The sequence below is a fragment of the Haliaeetus leucocephalus genome, unplaced genomic scaffold (assembly GCF_000737465.1).
Source record: "Haliaeetus leucocephalus isolate CR32 unplaced genomic scaffold, Haliaeetus_leucocephalus-4.0 Scaffold229, whole genome shotgun sequence".
In the NCBI taxonomy this organism is placed as follows: domain Eukaryota; kingdom Metazoa; phylum Chordata; class Aves; order Accipitriformes; family Accipitridae; genus Haliaeetus; species Haliaeetus leucocephalus.
The window spans coordinates 1,835,814-1,861,242 of NW_010972665.1; the positions used below are offsets into that span (position 1 = coordinate 1,835,814).

The 25,429-nt window shown below is 38.5% G+C and overlaps 1 protein-coding gene across 8 annotated transcripts in view; it reads left to right on the top strand.

Moving 5' to 3' along the window:
* The first annotated feature begins 6 nt into the window (after positions 1-6).
* Positions 7-25,429, top strand: part of ZSWIM8 (zinc finger, SWIM-type containing 8) — a 73,320-nt gene continuing 47,897 nt past the window's right edge. For all 8 annotated transcript variants that reach the window (XR_774360.1, XR_774357.1, XR_774361.1 and 5 more), the window contains exons 1-2: positions 7-743; positions 25,011-25,164. Coding sequence is in view for 3 of the 8 variants with exons in the window: in XM_010567765.1 (XP_010566067.1) it covers positions 566-743; positions 25,011-25,164 (332 nt within the window). In the remaining 5 variants the exon portion in view is untranslated. The remainder of the gene's footprint in view (positions 744-25,010; positions 25,165-25,429) is intronic.

Genomic DNA, 25,429 nt, shown 5'->3' on the forward strand with positions numbered 1-25,429 from the left:
GCTGCCCCTTCCCGCCCTCGCCCTCCCTCCGGTTCCTGCACCGAGAGTGAGAAAAGCACAACCTCAGGGAGACTTGGCCCTGCGCACAGATACTTGCTTTCCCCCGGCGGGAGCCCCGGAGGAGGAAACCGGCCCCTTCCCTCGTCCTCCAGTGCCGGGGCCGTGGGCATCGGAAGCCTTCAGACCCTCCGTGTGGCCGGCAGGCACCTGTCCCGCCTGGAGGCAGCTCTCCTAGACCAGCCAGTCTCCCTCCGCCTCAAGTACATTTTGTGGACATAAGCATTTTTTTAACTTTTTAAAGAACTCGGGTTTTGGTTTTGGGGTTTTTTGTTTGTTTGTTTGTTTGTTTTTTCCTAGGATTTTTACGAGCTTCCCCTCATTTGATTTCCTGCTTCTCCCACCTCAGATAGCACTGGCTCTGTTTTTCCTGGTACTGTAGTATGGGGATCGAATCAAAATTGAGATTTTAAGTACTGCAGGAGCCCTCAAGTCCATCCACGTGTTAAAAGTGAGCAGTGCTGTTTCTGTCTTTATTCTTTTCCCCCCACGTCACCTGTCGGATGTGATGGAACTCATGTTCGCAGAGTGGGAGGACGGGGAGAGGTTTTCATTTGAAGACTCCGATCGCTTTGAAGAAGACTCTCTTTGTTCCTTCATCTCTGAGGCAGAGAGCCTTTGCCAGAACTGGAGAGGATGGAGGAAGCAATCAGCTGGACCCAATTCTCCCACTGTCAAAATGAAAGGTGAGGTCACCTGGTTTTGTTGGGATGCTCTTTGGACTTGTGGAAGCTGTGGGTTAAGGGGGGTTGGTGGGTGAGGAGATCTGCAGAAGAAATGTCAAAGCTGCAAAGAGAAGTCACGTGTAGGATCATTGTCAGGATAATTTTTGACCAAAGATTGAAACTGAAAATATACTGAGGATCTTAAGACAAAGCTGTCTGTTGGGTGAGTTTTCACCTGCATGCACTCTGTAGTATTGTAGTGCTGCTTTTCTGAGTAGATTTTGTGGGCTTGCTCTTGGAAATCTGAAAAGAGTTTTCTATGAACAAACTACAGATTTGGCCGGGGATAACTATACATAGGTTCCCACTTGCTTTGACTGAAATACACTAAGGTTTCGTAGAGGTTTTTGTAACTGATATAAAACTACTCCTGTAGAAGCACTAAGCCATCATTGTATAGAGCAGTCTATTTTCCTTGTCTGTTTCTTTACATTTCCCTTTTTTCTAGTAAATTAGCAAACTTTGTTTTGCAGTAGTAGAGCAAGAGGGCCTTAAGACTGTCACAAAGAAGTCAGCAAACTACAGTGTGTCTACTTCAAGAGTTGTTATAATTCCTTTCTTTTGATAGTAATTTATTTTTAATAGCAGACAGGAAAATAGATAACATCAGCAATTAAAAATTATTTAAAATTATCATATAGCTACTAACTCTTTGTTTGATTTTTTTTTTCCAAGTAAAACTTAATTTGTTTGTTATCCTGATGCATCTTGACCCTAGAATTCAGGTGGTGTTTACACAAGCAGAACCAGACATACAGTTAACAGAAATTACGCAAGCCCTTTCTACTCTTCATTTTATCTCCTTTCTTTTCTTTCAGTCCAGTGTCAGTACTTTTCCTGTTATTGCTGACCTTTGTGACCATCAAATGCCTCATTAATATCTCCCTATCTGGAACTGCAGAACTTCATTCTCTTCTGAATGTTGCCCTTACCTGAACAGAGAATGCAGTTTATACTGAATTGTGCTGAAATCTGCCCATATTATGCTATGGACAAATGGTCACTCGTCACTGGATTAGGACCAGAAAGTACACTTTGCATTAACTGTAGGCTTTCGAGAGCCGCTTGAGTTTTAAATTTTTAATAAATTTGAGAACCGTCCCTAGCCCCAGGTGTGTAACTGCCTGTGTCTCCTGACTAGTCAGGATTAGAGTTGAGGGTAGGATGGGCACTTAAAATAAAAAAAATCCAAAACAAGAGAGAGAGAGAGAAATGCTGAATACATGCCCAACTTTCATAGCTCTCTTGGATCCTGCTGCTGGGACACAGTGGTTTTAGTAAGGAACATTCTACTGGTGTAAAGAAGGGGAATAGTGTTGGCATGTTTTTTAAAGCTATGAATCCTGCCATGCAGAAATAAGCATTGGGCACAGGACGAAGCGTATAAACTTCATGCTTTACTTTAAGTCTTGTTGCATATGTTAATTGCTGGAAAGGAGCTGAAGTTTTGAAAACATACTGCTGTGGAAATAAAGACATTTCTAGTTTGGCAGAGGTGTATGCAACTGGTTTGTACAGATCTATGGGTCAAACTGATGTTTAAAAAGGTGATAATTTTTGTTCAACTTTGAGATGCTTTTAGCCAACTGTTCTCCAATGGTTCAGTGTATGTGTGTTTTTCTGGGTCTTGGCCTAGTTCCTTCATCTCTCTTGACCGAATTAAAAGCAAGCAGCAATTGCTCTCTCTGTTGTCATCAACTTGTTGCATTAAAATGAACAATCACTTCAGTAGGTTGTGCATATTTGCAGTCCTCAGTCTCTTTCCTGACATGAGAAACACAATAGCTAACATTATTGTTGTGATAACTGTAATTATTTACACCATATTGAGATGTTGCTGTTCCGGATTCTGTGAACCTGCATAGGCGAGGGTTGTATTGCTTGTACTTGGTTCATATTTTTTAGGTTTTATCTGTAGAGAGACTTAATTCCTTTCTATGAAAGTTTTACTTTAACAAGAGAGATGTCCTGGAAGGATACTGTTGCCTGCTTTAAGGCCTTTGCTGGCAGTCCCCAGGCTCTGGGTCAGAGTTATTTTGAGAAGTATGGGAACATAGATTTGCTGCCTAAATAATTATTTATCTGCTCTACGAAGTCACATATGATATTACCAACATGGAACACTTGCAGGTACTTTACTGTATGCAGTGTGTTGCCAGTGAGTCTGGTCTGATGAGGAATCTGTCATCATCGGGGATCTCCTTGGATTTCGGAACTCCTGTACCAATTTAATTATTTTTAACACCTCTTTTTGACAATGTTTTTGTAGTCAGAAAAAACAGTTTGTATTGAGAACTTGCTGGATCCTGAGGTTGTCAGTTGTAGTGAGTCTTCTAAAACATGATCATTCTGAATTGAGCTGTGTGTTTTTATTTCCATAGTTTACCCTTTTCCCGTGGCCTGTGATGTAGCTGCCTATGTAAACAAAAAATGAGGTTAGACACTGAGTTCTTTGGTGTTAAATGCTAAGGGAAAACAACAGGAACTATATTCTGTTAGCCTTTCCCTCCAGTTTGGAGCTTAGCCTGTGTTTTGATTTGGGATCAGCCAGACAAGTTATGTAATAGAAAGGATTTCTAGCTTTTTCAATTGTTTTCAGTTTGTTCTTGTGAGCTTCCAATTCTTCATTAATTAGTTCAAAGAGAATCCCCCCGAGACTGATGTAAGTGCTGTTGGATGGGGAGTACTCTTCTTAAACAGACAAACTACCCGCACACACACTAGTTATGGCTTGCTTTCTTTTTGCAACTTTTTATTTTCTTCTTGGGTATTTTTAATATTATGATTATGCTTACTGTAAATTTAACAATAAGGCTTGGGGTAGCTTGTTGCAAATATACAGAGTAGTCACTGCAGAGTGTCACCAAAAAGTTGAGTTATCCACTTGTTTGTCAGTCACCCCATCAGCTTCCTAGAAAGATGATGGAAGGTAGAGAAAAATGTCTGAGTTTCTCTAATATGATCCTTGGAACAGAACTCTTCATTAAATGAGGTATCTTGAGTAGTTACATCAGAAAAATAGGACTGTAACTGGTTGATTTTCCCTCATTTAATTTTCACTATGGTAAAGTCCTCTTATATTACTTTCTAGAAAGGAATTTTCTCTTTAAATGTAGAATTCTAACGTGAAGGAGGAATGCAATGCGTCCACTTTATGGATGCCCTTAGATTTTGAAACTGTTCTCAATCTCCACTGATTCACCTGTACTGAAATCCCAGAGGAAACTTCAGCAAAGCATGTCAATTTTGGGAATACCAAGAGTCCTGTCATAATTTTGAACGCTTATTTTAGGAATTACTTGTTAGACTGCCTTGATTGCTTGTTTTTACCTCTTGTTTTTTCATTTTGAATGAGGTAATGCTTGTAGCTGATATTTGGCCATTGCCTATATATGTCATTGATTAGAAGCTTTCAGCTGTACTAGGCAGACAGGGGATTCACCTCTGAAGTTAAGGTGAATGGATGTTTTGAAGAACAATGTCCTTGCAGTGTATTCAGAACCATCTGGTTCTCCAAGTTGGTCTGTGGCTCCAACTCACCTTCTTCCATATTAAATTACTTTCCACCAATTTGTTGCCTTTCTACCAATGAATGCACCTGCTTGCCATTTCTCCACTTTTCTGGACAGTCTTTTCTTTCCCAGAAACCATTATGAGAGCCATTATGATCCTGTCATTTCCCTTCTCACTTTTTAAAACAGTTATATTTGTCATTGGTAATTGAAGTAAGTCTAGTGTTTCTGCAAATGTTTTGTTATCAGTTATCTTCACATAAGGATTTTTGTGACAGAGGTCTTAAGAGTAAATGTTAAAGTACACTCATTATGTCTCCAAACCCATTGTGGCTTTGTTTCTTCTTGAAAACTTCTAAGCTCTTTCCCACCCTTAGTCCTTTCCATTTCACAGTTTCTGAAGCATAAATGTTTACCAAACACTTAAGAAGTTGCCATAAATACTGTAGGATTGCTAAATAGTGTGTTCACAATACTTTTGTTCGGTTTGTATTTATTCATTCACACCAGCTTCTGCTGGAAGCGTGCTGATGAGTTGTGTTGGAACTATTTTCAGTAGGCAGCTAGTGAGAAAGCTTGATTTTTTTTCTTTCTTTTACTGTAAGCTTGAACTGTTGTATACTGTATTGCAAAACCCCCTCAGACTTAACGAACGATTGATGCAAGCAGTGATCTCCTAGAAAACATTCTTGTTATCCAGCCCCAGACAGTTTATGTTCTTCCAAACTGTTAGGAGTGCCCACAAAGTTAAGTTCTGGGCACAGTGCCTCAAGAATACAAGCTGTAGAGAGGGAGTCATTGGCAGAGAATAGACAGAGCCTGAGGTCAGGATATGGTCAGTTTAGAGAGACAACCTGATCAAAGTCTGAGTAGTGTCTATGCTCATAAAACGACAGTGACTGATTTTCATTAATTTATACAGACAAAGAATAAATGGCTTAGAGAGCAACACTTCTTCCTCAGGATTGCCAGGAACTAATAAATTAAAGTTAACCCTTACTCAAGCAGTAATGGCAGAAAACAGCAGGAGAGAGATGTAGTCTCTTTCAAATTCATACTGTGCTCTTCAGGCTTTTGTTCTTTTTGGAGAATACTGGTGTCGTCCAAAGTGTGTCCGCTCCTTGAGCCTGCTGAAGCTGGAAATGAAGCCTCTGTAGTTTGCTGCTGGTTTGTTACTGACTATTACTGTGTGTTATAAAGTTACAACTGACTTGTTTTTTTTTTTCCTACTTTATTTGTGCCTCTGGTATTAAGAGGGAGATTATGTAATCAGCTCCCACTTCTGGGAGATACAGGTGTAATACATCTTGTGTGTTGTATTTTTTTAATTTAGTACTATGCATGACAAATCTGTTTTAGCCTAAATATATCTGTTATAGTATATCCAAGTTCACTAATAACATTAAAAACCCAAAACAATAACTGTTGAGCAAAAGTTATTGTATTGTTCCCTAATGAGTTTCTTTATAGAAGCAACAGAATTTTAAAAATATAAATGTTGGTGAGAAGATATCACAAATGCTTATGAAATAAGCAGAGATCAGGTGTCCAAAGAGTAAAGGTAATGTGAAGGTGAAGGCTTAGCTGCTAGTAGAAAAATAGGTTTCTTTACATTTTCTCACCCTAGTAAATGCATTTCACCTACTTTTGTACTCTGTTCCAAAGTGGCTGGTGATGTTGACTTGCTATATAGCAGAAGCAAAAGTTCAAGTTGAGGAAGAGACCTACTGGCTTGTAATATAAGGTGCAAAGGGGACATTGATTCATTAGAGCTGAAGATATCACAGAGAAGCTCTAGAGACAGTCATTTGTCAAGACCAATTGGCATAATTAAATGCAGTGCTTCAGAGATGGGATGCAGATTTCAGAAGCTGTCTAGAAGTTTCTACTAAACAAAAACATGGTTTCACAATGTAGTAATACCTCTGTCTTTTGGAAGGATGACAAGTTGAATGACTCTCACACATTTATCTCTTCATTTGCATTTTCCTGTGCCTTTCTGAGATAATTGAATGTGTGTATCCCTCTCTTCAGAAATGAGTACCAGAGAAACCACATAAAGAAGCTATCGGGAAAAGATTTTAAATGACCAATCCAGTTTTAACTCTCTTGTGGTCTTCTGGCCTTTTCCTTTACATAAGCTTCTCCTCACAATAAGTCTTGCACATTACTTCCCTATTTTAATGTCTCATCTTTCTGCTGGGAAATGCCTCATTTTCTCCTGTCTCATCTTTCTACTCATCTTTCTTCCTGGGTTCCACGGATTTTTCCTTTTTGTGTTTCTTTTCTCCTTCCTTTCACCTTGAGGAGATTCCTGTGTTGCTGAATGACCAGAGATCACAGATGCTCTATCTGCATTTCAGGCTGACTGAAGCTACAAGGGTTATTCTCCTCTGTAGCATGTTTACCTCTGGGGAAGCAAGGATAAAGATTTGGATTTGATGCTAAACTCCGGATTGTGCTCTCCCTTTATTAACTATCGCTTTCTTTAACTTCTTTTTTTTTTTCTTAGACCTGTTCTTCATTGCTAAAAAGTGGGTTTTATTTTTATCTATTTATTTTTCACCTGTAGCTAACTAGGTCTGTCCTGAGGTAAAAACAAAGTGAAGACAAAACATCTCAGGATTTCTGTCAAGCTACACTTCAGGTTTGAAGGGTGTGGTTATCTGGGCAAATGTAATTCTACAATGAAATGCAGTTCAGTATTTTACTCGTAATAACACATGTTAAAACAGCTTTTTTCTTTTCATGCTTAAAAGTTTTTTTTCATGCTTAGAAGTACTGCTTATGTCACTTTGAATGCTAGCGCCAAAAGTTGTTTTTTTTTGTTAAATTAACGTATTTGAATATCTATATGATCTGGTGCTGTAAGCAGGAAGAGCAGGCAGGAGATTAATTTTGTGTGTCTTAACAGCCACCACAGAGAGCCTTGTGTTTTGAGCTGTGCTCCTTCTGCGTACCTAGGGTCACCCATCAGTGAAGCAGTGGGGAATGAAACTGAAAAAATATTCCCGCAGCTTCTGGAGTGTTGCTGATAAAGGCCAGGAGCGAAAGAGACCAGATTTCTTTTGGTGATAGATTATAAAACATGTAGCAGAAGATGTAATTCCTGCCCTGATGAAAACCCTAGAAGATTTAAGATTAGAACTTAGTTACTCTCAAGATGCATCTTCATTTCTAGGCAGATTACTCAGTTTCGGAACCTGCATTTTCTGGGTCTGCTTTTTGCTAAAGTCCTACAACATGGGTGAATCTTTGCAACTCTTCACTTGACCATTAGAGATTTTTTTGCAAGTTGCTGAGTTCAGAAAGTGATGGGAAGTTTCAAGAAGCCAGGCAGGCTTGTTCCGTAGGTGGAGGTGTCCTCTTAGCTTCATAAATTGCGTTGGGCTGTTGTCAGTTCTGTGCTCCTCTTGCTCTGGTTTGGTGTTCTTTCTAGTCCTAATATAGTGGCACGATCTGTATGTTTGAAGAGCCATCAGTTAAATGGGATATAATACGCAAGTTTACAACTTTGGAGTTCCAGTTCAGTTTGAGGAACAGCAACAAAGCCATAGCATAAACTATATGCAGAAAAATAGCACCTTTTCTATGTCTAGATTTCTTGTGGCTTTAGTGAGAAAAGAAGAGGTGAGAAGTGAACTGATTGAACCTAGGAATGGCTGTTTCCAAATATAATATACCCAAAGTAAAAATTATTCTGCGTATGAGCTGTGGCAGTAAAACTCACATGTTGACTTGTGGCCAGGCCCTTTTCTTCCTCTCTGAAGTAGTACATGCTCTGATCAACATCTGGTTTGCAGCGTTTGTGTAGTAACTATGGTGAAGTTCATTTTTAAGCAAATGTGAATTCAGTGATTTCAGTTACTGTGAAAAGTTGGTAGAGGATTAGAGATGGCTTAGGTACTCAGATGGATTTTTTTTTTTTTTTTGGTAGGGTAACTAGGAAAGTTGCTTTTTGTATAGCCTAGTTTATGAATCTTTGCTTGGTTATGATGTTTAGGTTTTTTAAAATAGTTGTTACCCTATTAGCTACTGAGTGTAACAAAGGTGTCCTTACATGTTTTTAAGCTCACATAGAATTGAAGGGAAATGTGTACATATTAATGTTAGTCTAGTGAATAGGAGAGAGCTTTCTTGTCCATATCAAGTTCTTGATAGTCTGTTGTTGCTGAGTAATATAATTTTTACTAGTATGCTGAGGAAAGCATAACACAGTGAGTTAAATGTTAAGAATAAGGAATATGAAACCAGAAATAAGGCATTAAAAAAAAAAAAGGCAATGGCAAGGATCATAAGGTAGTGTTTTAAACAAACAAGGAAAAAAATCCCTTCTCCCCCAGTATACCTTTGAGGGGACAGAAATGGACATCAGTGATTTGAACAGCATCTCTTATGCTGGTTATAAAACCAGGAGCAGACACCATCTCCTCTTAATTGTCTGTTGTCCTAGTTAATATACAGTACTTTGCTCCAGAGGAAGAAAGGAATGTACAGCTTCAAAAGATGTTTTACATACTTTAATGAACTTTTGGAGTAAATGTTTGGCTATTTAGAATCTAATTAATTTGGGGTTTTTGTTTGTTTGTTTTAATATTTTTAAGTAACATTCCAAAGAGTGAAAACCAATTTATTCTTTAGTTCTTAAAGAGCAAGAATGTCTTTAAGATTTCATTGCTCTTTTTAGACCAACAACCTTTTTCTGTCACCTATCTAATTGTAAGACTGTAAAGCAGTTATAAGAGTAATTTAAAATAGTCTCATGGCTAGAAGTTATTTTTTCAACTTTATTTTAATGCACTTTACCTGTATTAGTCTCTTCTCTCCCTCCTCCTGTTTTGTGACACCCTTCCAAACCCTCCAAACATAAAATTCAAAGCATCTATATATCAACTAGCTAAAATATTAGGCCTAGAATTTTTTTTTTATATTAAAGAGCAGTGATGCATAATATACAAAATATTTAAAATACTGGTTCTAATTTCAAAATACCATATCACACATTTCTAAGTTACCTCCTCTGAAGCTGTGTAGACTCAAGCAATAAGTATAGGGTTACTAACCAGAAGATTCTCATACTTCTCATGATTTGTGTGTGTTTTGATGCATCCTTTTTTCTTCGTTTCTTTTCCTGTAGAATGGCAGTAGTGTTCTGGCAAAGCTGTGGATAGTTGTGTAGGATTTTTAACAGAAAATACTGAAAGGGATGGCTCTGAGCATGTTTCTTGATGGTGCTTTAAACATTGTAGGCGAGGCTTGCAGAATCTCTGCTGTTTTGATTACTTTTAGTTCATCTATATTTGCTTCCATACAGCTGGAAACATACTATCTTTGAAAAGAATGAAACAAAGGAACTCTGTCGGGCTGTGATATACCTATTACTTAAAATCTTCTGGAATTGCATATTTTGGGAAAAGTGATGCTGTGAGAAGTACCTGGGTTTAATAAAATACTGTTGCTATTATGAATCATTATTAGTGTTTCTAGATCGCTGCAAGAAAAACCTAAGAAAGGAGAAAATGTCAGTATTTACCAGTATCAATTAGGAGAAGGTTGAGCATGTTTAAGATGTATACAACTGGAAAATCTGTGTGTTGATTTTTCTGTATTTAGCTAAATCTCTACTGGTGTGTGGTTAGCACTGAAAAAATTTGGAAGTTAAGACATTCTCTTTCCATAGAAGAGGGAAACCTGAAAAGATTGTAGGAGTAGTGTCTTTAAACAAATTCTTAACATCCTCATTCAGCTGCTGCAAGTAGGGGCACCTGAGTGTTGTTTCTCCATGTCTCAGTGACTTTGATGCCTTTCTTTTGTCTGCTAGGTTTAGTTTGTGGCTGTGAGATGTATAGTAGAGCTTTCAAGCTTCTTTTTCACATGGGATAAGGATTGGCATATAGAAGAAAGGGAAAGGATAAATGGATAAGATGGAGGAAGGAAGAAAAAATCTGTCCTCAGAAGAAATCCTGTCCCTTTGTGGGAGAAAAGCTGGATGCTGGAGGGGAGAATAGACTTGAGAGAATGGAAAAGAGGGAGGTCAGAGACCAAAAACAATATAGAAAAAGAAGTCCACATTTTTTTACAAAAATATAAATAGGTAGTGTGATAAAAGAAATATTACCCAGAATGTGTCTGCAAGCAACAAGAGTCTTTACAGAGAGGCGTCCAGCTGTACTTTTTCATATCAAGGTAAAACACTTATGAGGTGACTTGTTGAAGCAGCGGGCAGGTGAACACCTGGGCCACCAATTCTGGCTTCCTCCTCTGTTCAGAGAGATAAAAATTTAAGCAGATGATCATAATTCTTTGCCGTCCAGAAATACCAGTAAACATGAGTAATTCATTGGGGGAGATCTGAAAATGAAAACACTGATGTTTTAAAATCTGGTTGGTATGGTTCTTTTTTTGTGTGTGTGTTTTCCAGATAAACTAGTGGAAAAAGTTAATTGCAGCTTTTCTGTTCATTAGGCTTGATATCTCTAAAGATGCTGCTTTGAGCATGTCTTCCCAGACAGAACTAAAGAAAAAGTGAGGTGGCCTTGAAGTGCACATAGTCAAGTTACCATCTGGACTCTTTTTTAGATATATTAATTAAAACAATGCCTATGTACAACCAAGCCATTCTTACTGGCATCTTGTCAATGTATGTGACAGAACAAGGTTCTTCCTTGAAATACAGAAAAGTTTGCTGAACCTCTGAATATTGAGTATTGTGTGACCTTATGGAATCTGTCCATGTCTTGTTTCTGATCTTTGTAGGACTTCAGGTTTACTGTCCTCAGTGTATGCTTACGTTTGCCTGACTTTGTATATCACAAATTGTGATTCTCAAGACTTACCCCTTAATCTTCTTCTTTTCTTTTTAATATCCCTATATTGGAATTCTTACCTGGTAAATTTGCGTGTCTCATCCTGTGGTGAATTACCAACACAAATCCTTTTTAATCCATGTTAGGGGTTGATTGGATAGCTTGATGATGTCTTGAATGCCCAAGTTCCATGTTTTTAGGAAACACTGATTGCTGATGTAAAAATTATTGCTAAGTATTTGACATTTAAGCTTCATGGTAGTCCTGCTGGTGGGTTAGTATGTATTTAATAGGTGTACAAATGAAATGACAACTTCTTCTGAGAATCTAATACCTTTGTGAAGTCTGTAGGGCATCATTTAGTAATTGTCTTGAGCTGTTTACAGTTCCTGCTGCATATTGCATGTAATTCCATTTCCTACCTCATATTTAGGTCAGTAAATGCTGAGATGGGAGAAAAAGGGAAATGTGGCTGTAAATTTGTTTACCAGAGCCCCAGGTGAAAATATTTGTAACTTACACCTGCATGTAACTTTCATACATGACTTGAAGAGAAGGTGATCTGACACAGAGAAGTTAGTTGTATTTGACCCAAAATGCCTTTGGAAGTTTTCATTGACTAACTGATTGCATTTAAAGCAGTAGTGCATGGGGTCAGCTAGGCTGCTTATCCTTCTCAAGGACAGGGAGTTAGTTTTCCCTGGCTAGTTATGAGCAGCAAGTGTTTCAAGACTTCTGCAGACATTTTTAGAAGGTGGTTGACTTTGCTTCAGTCTTGTGATGTTGGAGAGATCTTGGGGGATAGTATGCATTTGCCTAAGTGAATTCATGCAATTGACCATAGTTAATCAGTGCTTCACAGTTTCCCAGTGCTGCTTTTGTTATTATTTTTGTGCACTGAAAATGATAGATGTGCTTGTAATTCATTTCTCCTCTGTAAACATTCTGTAGCTCTCTGCTTTCTTCATATCTTCCTTGGTACCCAGTTTTGTTTCCCCCCCCTTTTGTTTTCTCTATAGGTGATGTGAGGGAAATGAAAGAGAATTTATTTCTTGTTAGAAGAGGAACTTTCTCCAACTGTAGGATACTAAGAAATGATCAGATGGATACCTTATTCTGAGTGAGATGAAATGCAATTGCTGCGGGGTGAGAGCTTGAGGAGAGCTAGGGACTGCTGGCTTTGGAAGCCTGTGTCCTGCAGTAGCAGTTCAGGCTGGTCAGGGACTGCTGTGCTGCACCTTTGAACTGCAGTTGGAGAACCTAGAATTCAAGGACATTGCTGAGTGGGCTCTGTAACCTCCCATAAAGCCATAGACCTGGGGTTAGATTTGGGGAGATTTTTACAAAACCAAAAGAGGTAAAGAGAGGAGTCGGGTAAGATTTTTTCAAAAGCATTTCAATATCTAACTTCTTTTGACTCCTGTTTATGAAACAGATTTTTAAACTTCTAATGGTTTCCTGTTGGTGGTATTAAGAGGCGGTATCTTCTTTTAGCTCCTGACAGATGTTTAATTAATTATTTTTTTTTTTACCCTAGAGGTGAGAGTGCCTTTATCCTTTTCAGACAATAACTTTCCCATCAGCCCCAACAAAATTGGCCTGATCTCATTCTGATATGCTCAGTAATACAGCTCTTCAGTGTTTGCCAGTGCATTTGTCTGGATGCCAAGTGATACTGCTCTGGGATTTAGACACAGCAAAAAAGCTGGTTAGAGATTAATTTTGCATGTAATACTTAAGGATGGATACTAATGGTAGAGAGCAGCACATGAAATAGTAGAGGTTGCATGGTGTTTTGTATGACTTCCTTTCCGGATCTGAAAACATATCAATACTTCTTGATAGAGATTGATCCTCAGCTGTGATGCAATCTGACTTTTTGATATGTGTTTGTGTTCCATCATCTACATTCAGAAAAGTTATCTGTTGGTCTTCGTAGCTTGGTTTTTTTTGTCGTAGGCCAGTGGAGATAATTTTGAATTCCGAGCTTTTAAAATACCTTGCATGGGGCAGAAGTGGGAATAACTGGTAGTACTGAGCCTTGCTTTCAGGAAATGGGAGCTGTTTGATGTCTGTGCTCTGAATGCACAACCCTGGTAATGCAGTATGCTTTCTGCATACTGGGGCGAGAGAGCGAGGAGTAACAGTGCAGGGGAAATGACTTGCCTGAAGCTGGTCTGCTTCATCAGCTGTAGAGTTATTCTGAATGCAAGCTGCCCAATTTGTCATGAAACCTTGGCCAGTACTGGCATGAATTTGTGTTTTGTAGCACTGCCTGTCTTGCTTTACAAGAATCTGCTGTTCATTTTGGGATTTCTAACAGCTGTCGGTTGCTTGCCCGGGCTGCTCTTTTTTTGAAATGAATTCTTTTTTAGGGAGGGAAATGGAAGGGTGTTTGGACTGAGAATTTTCTTGTCTGAATTTCCAGAGGAGGTTGTCAAGTTGTGAATGCTGCATTGCCTGCCTAATGCTGGTATTACAGTTTTGGGATCTCAGTCGTGTTAGAGTGGGTGAGAGTTGAGAAAAGAGCTTACCGACATTTTGCTTTTGAGATGCAGAGCTTATGAAGAGGCAAATAGATCTCCTTTGGCATAAGGCATCAACATAACATCGAATACTCCAGTTTTGAGAGCGCAGCCCTGTGCAGAAGATTTTCACAGTTACTGCATAGGAGAAGCAATAGAGTTAAATGGAAAATACACCTTTCTAATCTGGACTTGTCTTGTGTTTGGAGAGGTTCTGACATTTGCTCTGAGCAGATGTTTTCTGTAGGTATGTTGTACGCATCTGCAACAAAATCTTATGTGAACCATGAGGCAGAAGTTAGGTGGCTGGGATCTTAGGAATTCAAGTTTAGTGATGGAGCAATGTGCTGGTGTTTCTGTCCTGAAGTCATGAAACCAAATCGTGGGTTTTGGTTTCATCTTTGTTTCCTTCCCTTTGCCCATCAAACATCTTTTTGGTTACCAGATATAACTTGTAGCTTTCCACCTTTGCCTTGTCCTCAAGTTCTGAAGACATGATTCAAGTGTTTGGTTTTTTTTCTAGAGATCTGGTTTCTAATATAGTAAAAGTGTTGTAGCTATGATGCTTAAGGACGTAAGGAAGACAAATTTGTAAGGAAAGAAGGGAAATCTGTTCTTTAGCCAGCTGACCTTTGGAGTGCAGAAACAGGTTTCAGATGTGCAGCTTTTCTTCTATCTACTAATTGCAAGATGACCTTTGAGGGATGATTACGCAGCAGGTTATCTGCTTGGCAGTTAAGGTTTACTTGGGCATATTGAAGCTCTTTAGTCACGTTTACCAGTGGTGAAAGGAGGAATAACACAACAGAGTGGTTATTTTTCTTATTAACATCTCATACTGCTCTGAAGAGAGGATTCCTTCAGATGTTTTGCTTCCAAAAGTGTTCTTGTTGACACAGAAAACCACAGATGAAGTTGGGAGGGGTAGAAGCAAGCAGCTGCTTCAAGAAGGTGTATTGAGAAGTTTGCCTCCATCTTCATGTACATTGTAGCCTCTTGCCTTGAGGAGCTGTTTCTTATGTCATTTTCTAAAAAGTCCTGTAGCAGAAAGCATTGGCCTTTTTCTTCTGGCATACCTCTGCTCAGCAGTACTAAGCTCCCCAGCTTTCACCTGGTAATGCCAGTACTATGTTATTTGGTTAAATTGTATTTTCTCCCTATTGATTAAGTTCTGACGAGAGTAACAGTATCCTCCGCTGGCTGTTGTTGCAGTAGGATTATGGCAGTCACTGCTATTTTGTGGCATGAAGGAACATTCTGAATCATTTTGTGAAAGTTTCCAAACAAATTTGTGTTCGGATTGTCTGACACAAGGTGACCTGAGTAGTTGGTCTGGCAGTCAGAGGACGTTGAACTTGCTCCCCATGTGTCTCAAGTTCTCATCTGGTGTGGCACAGGGATGGGAGGTCTGATTCTCAGTGGAGAAGTCTCATTTGGAGAGAGTGCAGGAAGAAAAAAGGAACCATTTCCCCACAAATCTCTAGAAATTCAGGGAAAGTAAGTGCTGTATGTATTAGTGTGCACTATGCAGGCTAACATAAGAACCTGTACTTTTCATCAGTGTCTGCTTGCTTGTTTCAATGTTGTTTTTGCTTTAAAAGGAGGGGCAGTGGGAACTAGAGCATCTCAAAGAAAGACTTTCTGAAGTTAGATCATGACCACTTTATACAGCAGTAGAAGGTTTTGCTACTGGTAGAAGGTTTTTGCTAACAGGAAGAAATGATTACTGCAAGGAAAGTTGAGACCTGGCTGTGGGATTTTTGGCATACTCTTACTGAATTAAACTCTTAGCGGGTTAGGACTCTTGGACCTTACACACATATCATGCATCTTCTAAGTTTTAGTTCTCTGACCAGTTATTGTTTAGCATTATAAAGCCTCACCAACTTTCTTTTTGTAGGGCTTTTTTTTATGCCTCATGAAATCTTATGGAAGTCTCACCAGGAGTTGGCATAATACTCAAACACTTTCTGCTTTAAAAGATGTAACTTTAAAAATAATAACATAAAGATAAAATACTTTTTAACTCAGTCTAATAATGAAACAGCGGAAGTTGAGCTGAGTATGTGGGATCCCTCCTCTGTTAGGTGCTCAGATTCTTTAACAAAAATTGTTTTGGGATGCAGTCTCTATGCTTGATGTTAGCACAATACTGATGCCATTTCTCCACAGGTGAGCAAAGTTAAGTCAGCTGGGTTTTAATTGTTTTTTTTTTAGCTCTGTACACATGCAGAGAGTGAGTGTAGAAAACCATTGTGAAAAGGTTTTGTCAGAAATTTTTTTTTTAATAATTCAGATGACCAGAAGGGGAATTGCAAGCCTTAACAGGTTTAAAACTAATAACACTTGAAAAAAAAGACCCACTCATCTACTCCAAATCCACAATGTGATTTAGTATTGCATTCTGCAAATCTACAGGGCTTGTGTGCAAATAAAAAATGAGTATTATTTTTTTGATATTTTGATGTATTTTAAGGTCTGCCTTATAGAAGAAACTAATTCTTACTTCCTGAAATGTCTTAATCTTGGAGGCAGAAGTCATGATCTCAGGATATGTTTATGCAGTCAGCCAAATAATATACTTCTCTCATTTTGAAGGGATATGTAAATACAGCAACAAAAAGATAGTTTGAGCCATTAAATATTTTGACTTAAGTGTATGAGCTGTTTGTGATGTAGTGTTAAGCAATTTTCAGAAATCAAATTGACCTGAAATTTGACTCTGTCCATGGTTTTTGCTGTAGGTGGCAGAGATTTTGGGGGTGAATTGGACACCCTCCTGGGATAAAACAACCCTTTTTGCATCGGATTAGGAAAAAAAAAAAAAAAGCCATTCTTAGAATGTTATTGTGATGGTTGTAACAGAATTTCTGTAGTAATAGTTACTGCAATTTGTCAGTTAAGCATGAGGTTTCCAATTCTGGACTGTAATCTGCCCATCTGGGATTTGTATTTTTAATGGGTTTTGGCTATGAATCTCATCAGTCTTATCCAGTAAATGCTAATGAAAAAGTTCTGTTGCTTATTCATCTTCTCAACTGCTTTGTACATAAAAATGTCATTCTGTGGCCTAGGGCTGATGTAGGTGTCCCCCCAGTCCTTCTTTTCTCTTTCAACATGGTCTTCTGAATCTCTGCATTTGCTACCTTGTGACTTTATTCTCAGTGTAATTTCGCTGCTGCAAAATGGGATCCAGATAGAGTTGTATAACTCTAGTTGAGGAAATAAGAGGTATAAGAAAGTCTTGTAAACACAGATCCCATTAGGGTTTTAATACTGTTAGTAAGCTTACGGGCGTAGTAGTAGTGGAGGAGGAGGAGGAAGAAGACAGCAAATAGAAGCAGACCTGTTCCTAAACTTAAACCAAACATACTTAGTTGATAACTTTCCTTCCTGAGAGTTCTGCACTATTTACAGGCAGTAAAAAGGGTAATGTGCAAATTTAACAGCTGAATTACATGGACAGAAAAATATAACCAAGTAACCCTGGTAGTTCATTTTTCTTTTGCTTTATCCTGTGAGCAAATCAATGTACTAGTGATTCAAACTGAATCTTTATTTGTTCTCTGGAGCATTTTGCTAGTTTGTTGATCACTTAGTTCCCTCTAGGGCTATGTTTTCAGTTATATAAAAAAAAGTGTGTGTATATATATATATGTGTGTGTGTGTTTATATATTCATTCTTGCATAGTGAGAATATCATCCTGCCATACAACCCTAGTGGAGAAAGCCATATTTTTAGAGCTTTTCCTGTGGCTAACTTTGCCTGAAATGCCTGATGATTGCATTACAGTGCCCTGTCCTTGCTGCTTTTCTAGATCAGTTTAGCTGCACTTGCTAGCCTGTTATGAGTCTGGCCATTTTGAAAATACAAAAACAGAGAGAGAGAACAAAACCAAAGGAACCCTCAAATCAGAATGCTCCCTCCAGTCATCTTTTCTGAGCAAGCTTGATTAACAGTTAATCATCAGCAGCATTTGTAGCATCCTTTCTACATCATTTGATCCCTATTCTTGTCTTGCCTAACCTTCTTGGTCTGTCACAGCATGTGAAAAACTCACACAGGTGAATTCCACCGAGGGCTACTGTTCTCCATTCGTTCTTGCAGCTGGCTTTGTGGATGGTGAGGTGTTTGGCAGGGAAGTGGTTCAGAGTGGGTAGTATCTGAGAAACAAATAGCTGAAACTTTATTCTGACTTGGTACAGCAGGTGTTACAGTGTAAAGGAGTTGCTTATTTTCTTAAGATTGACACTGCTTGAATAGTTGAGGAACCAGGAACATGTATCTTCGCATTGGTTTCCTTAGTCTGTAAAAGGAAAATAAACTCCTACTTTTTAGCAATACTGTGGTTTGCTTGTTTTTTTACAAGGAATGTTGTGGGTTTTTTTTCAGTTGGTATAAGATGGCATGGAATTATTAATCTGAAGCAGAGGAATGCTAATTGAAGACAGCTGGGAGTCAGTATTTGAATATTGCACTGTCTTCAGCTTTCAAATGCTTCATCCTGCACGTAATCAAGCTAGACCAGGACTGGGTGTGGGGGACAGCTCTTTGTGTCCATTCAGCTGTCAGGGTCTGACATTGCAGGGCCTTGGTTCAGTCTTGGGGTCCTTACTCCTTGGCTTGCCAGTTTGCTTCCTTCTCTTGTACTGTATTTGCGGCAAGAAAGTTCAGTCTTGGTGCTTGTTCAGTACTTGGCATGTCTGCTGGCCTGCCATAAGAGCACCCATTAGTTCCAATTGTGCTGAAGCAATCTGTGCTCTATGTGCGTGTATCTATGTGTCCACTGTGAACACCACTGAGACCAGCTACATGACTTGGAAAGATCATCTACAACCCAGTGAGTGACGATTTTTTGAAGGGAAATGAGTTCCTAATTGTAAGAGTCAGAATACAGGCCAGAAAGAGGGCATCTTGAGTGAGATTTTTCGTTATTATCTGATGTGCTTTATTAGATAGTCTATTCTTGGCATATGTCTAGCTAATCTTTCTTTTACTGCATGGTATAGCTTCATAGCTGCGCCAGCAGCTCACCCGTGAACCTTTACAGCTGAAGCTTCTCATGCTGTTCAATTTAGTTTGAACTCTTTTATCCCAAATCCTCTCTTCCCTAACTTTGGCCCATTTTGGCACGGGTGTTTAAAGGTGAATGCTACTTCTGTTGCTTTAAGTGCTTGTATGTTGTCCCTCTCTCTTCTCTACATTTAAAATTATGTTAACTATTTCAGTTGTTTTTTTTAATGTTAAGTATTTAGTTTCCTTCTGGAGCTTGATGGTTGTGGTTCAGTACATCATATGTGTTCCAAGTAAAGTCTTCGTATGTTCCAAGTCTTACAGGCACAGACTAGAGTAGCTGCAGTATCTCTTCTACTCAAGTGGCGAACTTTTCCTTTACCTCTTTGAAAACATAGCTATCCTGCTTGTGACTGCATCATGAAGCTTACATTTAATTGTGCTTAGTCTGATTTACTCCCAAGATTGTAATCCCAAGACTATTCAAGGATGCTCTTAATATTCCACCATTTCTATGTATTATGTACTAGTGCATTATAAGTGTATTGTATTTTTTTAATAATATTGCCTGAAGTTTGGGAAATTGTATGGGACAGGTATTAACTACCCATCTCACAAGTCTGTGCTTGAAGGCCACAAACCAGCAAGTGGACAGAAACATACCCTTACTGCTTATGTAGGCTACAAGTATATTAGTTCAACACTTCTGAAGATACTCGCTTTCTGATAACTTTGTAGGCCTGGGACCTACCTGGGCAAAATGTTAATGTGACAGCAAACTGACTGGTGGTGGTATGTCTGTGACCCATTGAATCAGTTCTGCTCTTAATTTAATGCCTCTTTGAAAAGAGAAATAAAGTTAATGAGCCTTGTGGACGGAGCTTCGGTGAGAAATGCTCTTGAAGGAAGAGAAGACATCTTATTTTCAGACTTTTGCAACATGCTTCTGTTACATACCATGTGACTTATCCTCAGTTCAGAGGTGAATTTTGTTTATTTTTAAAAACACATATGTTGCATTTTATAGGATATTGATTATGTGGTAAAATGGAAGAAGAACAAGTAAAGTCGTCTAAGTAATGGCCTAAATACCTTGGATCTTATTTATTTGAAATGAAGAGTAAATTTTTAATTAAAAAGCTCATGTTTCATTTTGCAATGTTCACCTTGGGAAACTGTTTTTTTAAGTACATCCAGAGCATTCATCTTCGAGTGTTACAGAGTTCAAGACAAAGGTTAAGTTTTCTGATGTTTCTTGCAGAGTTTGAGACCTGACGGAGTATATTTCTCTGGCACGTACTTCTTAAAGACATCAACTCTGAGAATAAATTTCTAGAAAGGAAAAAAGAACAAGAGAATAAAGTAAAACCCACAGCAGAATTTTAGAAGGAAATGTACAAAAAATAGAAAATAGTAAGAAACCAAGTATTTTTGAAGAGTTTTGATTTAGGTATGGTATGGTTAAATGTAATGCTTGCTCTGCTTGCCCATACTTGAGAGTTCTCAGCACTTTTTGGTTTTAAGGGGTATCAGAGGGAGAATATATCAGTGACTTAAAGGGGCAGTTTACTGATAGGCACTTAAGTAAAACAAACAGATATGCTTGAAGTGCATTCTACAGTAACAGATTTATCTTTCTGCATGGCAAATCCTGTAAAAAGCAACGTAATATTTACCATTTTTCAAATGAGGTTTGTAAAACAGGTTTTATAGCACTCCCCACATACTGGTTAAGATTGCACTCTGCTTATTTCCTGTTAGTTTTACTGTTCTTCTCACTTTAGCTTTTGATATCAGAAGTGCTTCACTTAATTTTCTTCCTCTTGTTCTGTGTATAGTTGCATTACTTTGGTCTGCTCTGTTACATTTTGGACTGAAGCCAGCGGGAAAGGTGAGGGGAAATGTGAGATGGGACCAGGGATAACTATAAAATCAAAGCTGTAGACTCATCTCTAAAAAGATAATGCAATGTAACATGCCATTTTTCTTAAGGTATATATAGCAAAAACAATGTGTCCTGTCTTTGCTCTTTGTCTTATCTCTTGCTGTGAGATTTGTTCACTTGCATTTGTATTTATTCACTTGTACATATAGTTTATTTTTAGAGATGTGTGTCAAATGAAAGTAACCAGTGGAAATAATTTAATTAGATAACAAATATATTCAATGCTTGGCCTAGTTGGTTTTTCCTTCAGTTCCATTTAATAACTCTTTGGTATTCTCGTGGCCCCTATTTTGCTGATTATTCAAGCAGTTTCTTCTCTATTTGTCTATCATGGAAACTCAATTATTGTACTGAAGGAATAATAGCTCAGTTTGAACATGATCTGTTTTTATGAATAATTGTTGGCTGCAACTTGTTACAGACTACCCTATGTTAGGAAAGGCTAAGCAATGTAGCTACACATGCATCCCTATGTCAGTAAGCCCTGCTGGCACAGAAGTTGTTTCCACTGGTGAAAATGCATGTTTGTGTGCATAGCCTGTGTTGGCTGTTTTGGGGTTAGGGGTTTTGTTGTTGTTGTTTCAGCAGAAATAAGTATGTCTATACTAAAGTTTTAGCTGTTATAAAATGGCTATAAAAATCACACCTGTAATTCACATAAAACGGTAGCAAAAAGGGTGGGATAGTCCTCACCAAAGCTGCGTGTTCCATGTGGCAGTAAATAGGTGAGATGTGATTTATTCAGAATGGTTTTACATATGCTTGATCCTGCTTCTTAGATAGGAGGTGTAGATTAGACGGCCTCTCAAAATCCCTTCCTGACCTGGGTTTTGCTAGTCATTTAACCTGTAAGTGAAAATTGTTTGAGGTTGCTTAATGCTTTGCCTGTGACTTTATTCTTTCAAGACTTGAAATGTTTCCTTTGTTCTGCTTGGGTCATCATGTCTGCTTCCCAAGAGGGAAGCAGTGATTCTTGCTAGTTTTGCTCCACAATTTAAAATTATCTTCTCCCTTGGATAGATATATCTTGCAGATTTGTCAATTTTGTATTACATCTTTGATTTCACTACTGTATCATTTTTTATATTAAATTTGCAATCTTCCTTGCTGTCCTTATTGCTTTCTGAGCTGAAGCTGTGATTCTTTCTCCTTTTCTTTGTTAGCAGACTATTCCTTTTTTTTTTTCCTTCCTCAATATATTTATTATAGAGCCTGAGAGTACCTTTTGTCTGTTTTATTGATAATACCTTTTGATACAGGTAGGTATGAATCCACCAGTCCTGGGTTTGTGTATCTAGAAATAAACTTTTTGAATGAATCTCTGTTTAGGACTCAAAGGAGAGTATGCAGGGTCTAATTTAAGCACCTAACTCAGACTATCCAGCCGACTTTACAGGAGCCCTAATGGGAAAAGGCCCTCTGATGCTCTGAGTCACATTCTTGATAAGTGTCTGACCTTGGCTACATGGGGGGTCTACCCCCTTGAAACTTAGGGCAGTTTTTCTTAATTTTATTATTTACATTGTGTGCCAAGTTAGCTACTGTGAATTCACTCACCCTTAAAGCATAATTGAAAATTATTTTCTACTTTTCAGTTATTTTCTACTACTTCTTCTCTATATCTCTTTTTCCTTATACAAAATTAAACATTTTAGAAAGATGCATGGTCTTATAGGTAAGATTATTGCTTTTTAGATTATTTCTTCCCCACCAGGTTTTACTACTTTCACCTTGTTCTGAAAATGTCAAAGCTGTGTGCTGTGAATGTTTGACTGTGGGTTATGATATGCCAGATAATTGGCCACCTGTCTTCTGCTGATTACTACTAACACAATACAGCTGATGAATCAGTTAATGAGTTCAATGCAAAGTCAGCCTGTTACCTTAGTTCGCTGTGTAAAACTGCTAAAATCAAGCTGGCTGACTTGTACTGGACTTGCACTGGAGCAGATGAGGAGGGCTCATGTTGTCTTCCCACTTGGAAGAAATGCTTTCTCAGGAGAGGTAATTTCAGTAACACTCGTCAAAGTATTTTTCTTGAGTTAGTTTAGTTTAGCTTGGAAGGGAACAGCCACACTATGTAATGGAGGGTAATTGCAGTTACCCTTTTGCGGCTGGATAGTCTGAGTTAGGTGCTTAAATTAGACCCTGCATACTCTCCTTTGAGTCCTAAACAGAGATTCATTCAAAAAGTTTATTTCTAGATACACAATTTGAGGGTAATTGCAGTGATCGTACTGCTGCTCCTAGTACCAATACTGCTCTACTAGTACCACTGATTGTATGTGTGTCATAGTCCATTGCAACAGTAAAGTAAAATATTTTTAAGAGTAAGGTGTACTGATAGAATAATAAGCAGAATGTATTTGCCTTTGCTGCTTTTTTGTCAACTCAGTCTGTCTTTATCATTTCTAATCTGACCTTCGTACCCAGCACCAAATCCTTGTAAAAAGGAACACCATCCAGGCTGCAGGCTTGCAGCTCTTTGAAGAATGTGCAGGTGTTTCACCCGGTACTGAAGTCTTTTTTGAGTCTTGTACCTTGCAGAGGTTGTTTAGGTGTTATCTCTTTTCTAGTATTGTATAATGAAAGACTTGGATAAAGTGCCTCTATACAAACAGTGCAGTTAAAACCACAAGGAATACCTCTCCTTTCATTGCTCAGTGTAATTTCAAGTATTAAAGTGCCTCAGTTTAGACCTTTGGTGGTATTTACTACTACTATTGGAGTAGCAGCAATGATATTTAACTTGACTATGTTGCACTAATTAAAAACAGTATTATTTTTTTTTAGTGACTAATAAAAGATAGTAATTTTTTTTAGTGACTTAATGAAAGCCTTACACCTGTTCCAGTTGTCAAAAGTGGAAATGAGATGACTTTTCTGCCACAATCTTGTTTATCTGCTAGCTGTAGAGAAAGGGACACTCCATTTTTCCATCACTGTTCATTTTACAATTTGCTGCTCTCACATTTGTGGATGGGATTATAGCACTGTAAAACAGAGGCTCTGTCTATAACGTAGAGTAAAAGTTAGTGGTGATGGAGATACAATCCTGACAGTAAAAGACTAACTCTGTCTGGGAGAAAGGAATGCTGCCTAATGAATCTAATTTCACTGCAATCAAAAATTCATAAATGTGGATGTTTGAAAACTGTATTTTCTTTCCATATTTATGTAATCCTTCCATTTGACAGGTCTGCTCAGTACTGGGGGAGATGTTGGCTGCTTTGCTGCGTGCATGCACTTTCAAAGCCCTCTCCTTTCCTATCTGTTTCCCAGCTGTTCCGACTGGAGGGCATCTCTAGGCAAAGGGTGAGAAAGTGCTTACTGACATCAGGGCTTAAGTTTTCCTTTGATATGTTGCCTGGAGGCCGGTGGGGAGGGAAAGCTGAGGGTCAGATTGGTTTACATTCTGGCTTCCAGTGGTGTTTTTAGAAGCTGGTTAGGGAGGTGAGGAGACATAACATCAAATATCTGAAAGTGACTTAATAAGGTTCTTGGCAACAGGGTTTGGAAGATGGGGGAAACAAGACTGCTGTAGTGATGGATCAGGAAGTGATCTCGGTAAAGCAGTGAGGTGCTTGCAGATAAGGCAAGTCTGGCATTTTGTATATGAGTGTAATCTAGCTTAGAGTGAAGCAGAAACATAAGGCTCCCATAGCCTGATGATAAGAAATCTTCATCTGCGCTTAAAAAGATAAAAAGTGGAGTTGGTTTGGTAGAAAGGTGGTGGTTAAATGTGTTTGTATAAAGCTCTTGGTGCCTTCAGTTAAGATCCTCATGGGCTTAGTGTAGTGAGCCCTGTACAAACATGGGAATTCCCAGTTGCTTCTGTAAAGAACTTGAAAAATAAAGACAGGTATTGTACAAAAGGTGGTAGTGAGGGGAATAAAACAATAAATACTAAATGAAATTAAAATCTTGTAAATAGCTGAATACTGAATGTTACCAAAAAGGTCAATACTAAGGTTCCTGGATAACTTTTCCGTTGCTGTCTTGTGCATATACACTGTAACAGTTATTCTCTGTGTAACTACCTGGCATTCATGGCGTGTTGCTGCCATATTCTAACAGAAATGTGTGAAAAATATTTGGTTACCTGAAGTCTTGCTAAATGGCTTCAGTTTTGTCTGGAGACAAAGTTCGAGCCACTGATGTCTGCTAGGCTAATGTAGCTCCCCTGACAAAGGACTGTTTTTTTAGGAAAGTGTACCCATGCCCTAGGGGGCTGAAAATAAGTAGTAAGGTTGGCAGGCAATTCTTCAGAAAATTTCTGTGCTGCCTTTTACTGTCTATCAAAATTGGTCCTTGAACTTGGTGAGATAAGAGAGGAAGTGGAAGAGCTCTCTGCTCTGAACTCTTTAGCCTCTCGTGAGTTTTGTTCTCTGAATGGCTGATTGCATTTTATGTCTTGTCTTGCTAGATGGGCTGGTGATCCCATTGGTGGAACTGTCTGCAAAACAGGTTGCATTTCACATTCCATTTGAGGTGGTGGAGAAAGTTTATCCTCCAGTGCCTGAGCAACTGCAGCTTCGAATCGCCTTCTGGAGTTTCCCAGAAAATGAGGAAGATATCAGGTAATTAATACTATTTCTGTTTCATTGATGCTTAAGGAAAAGTTCTGTTCACTAGTGGAGAATTGTTGTCCGTTTGATGTCCTGTATGTTTGCTGCTTCTGCTGTTCTCATGTGCATTTTGTGATATGTGGATGGATTACTGTGGGATATACTACGATACGGGGTTTTATTTTGGGGTGAGCTGTGCTGCATATGTCCCAGGCAAAGCATGTACACGTGGAGGTTTTGTGTGTAAATGATAGCAAAATAAATGCATCCTTTAATT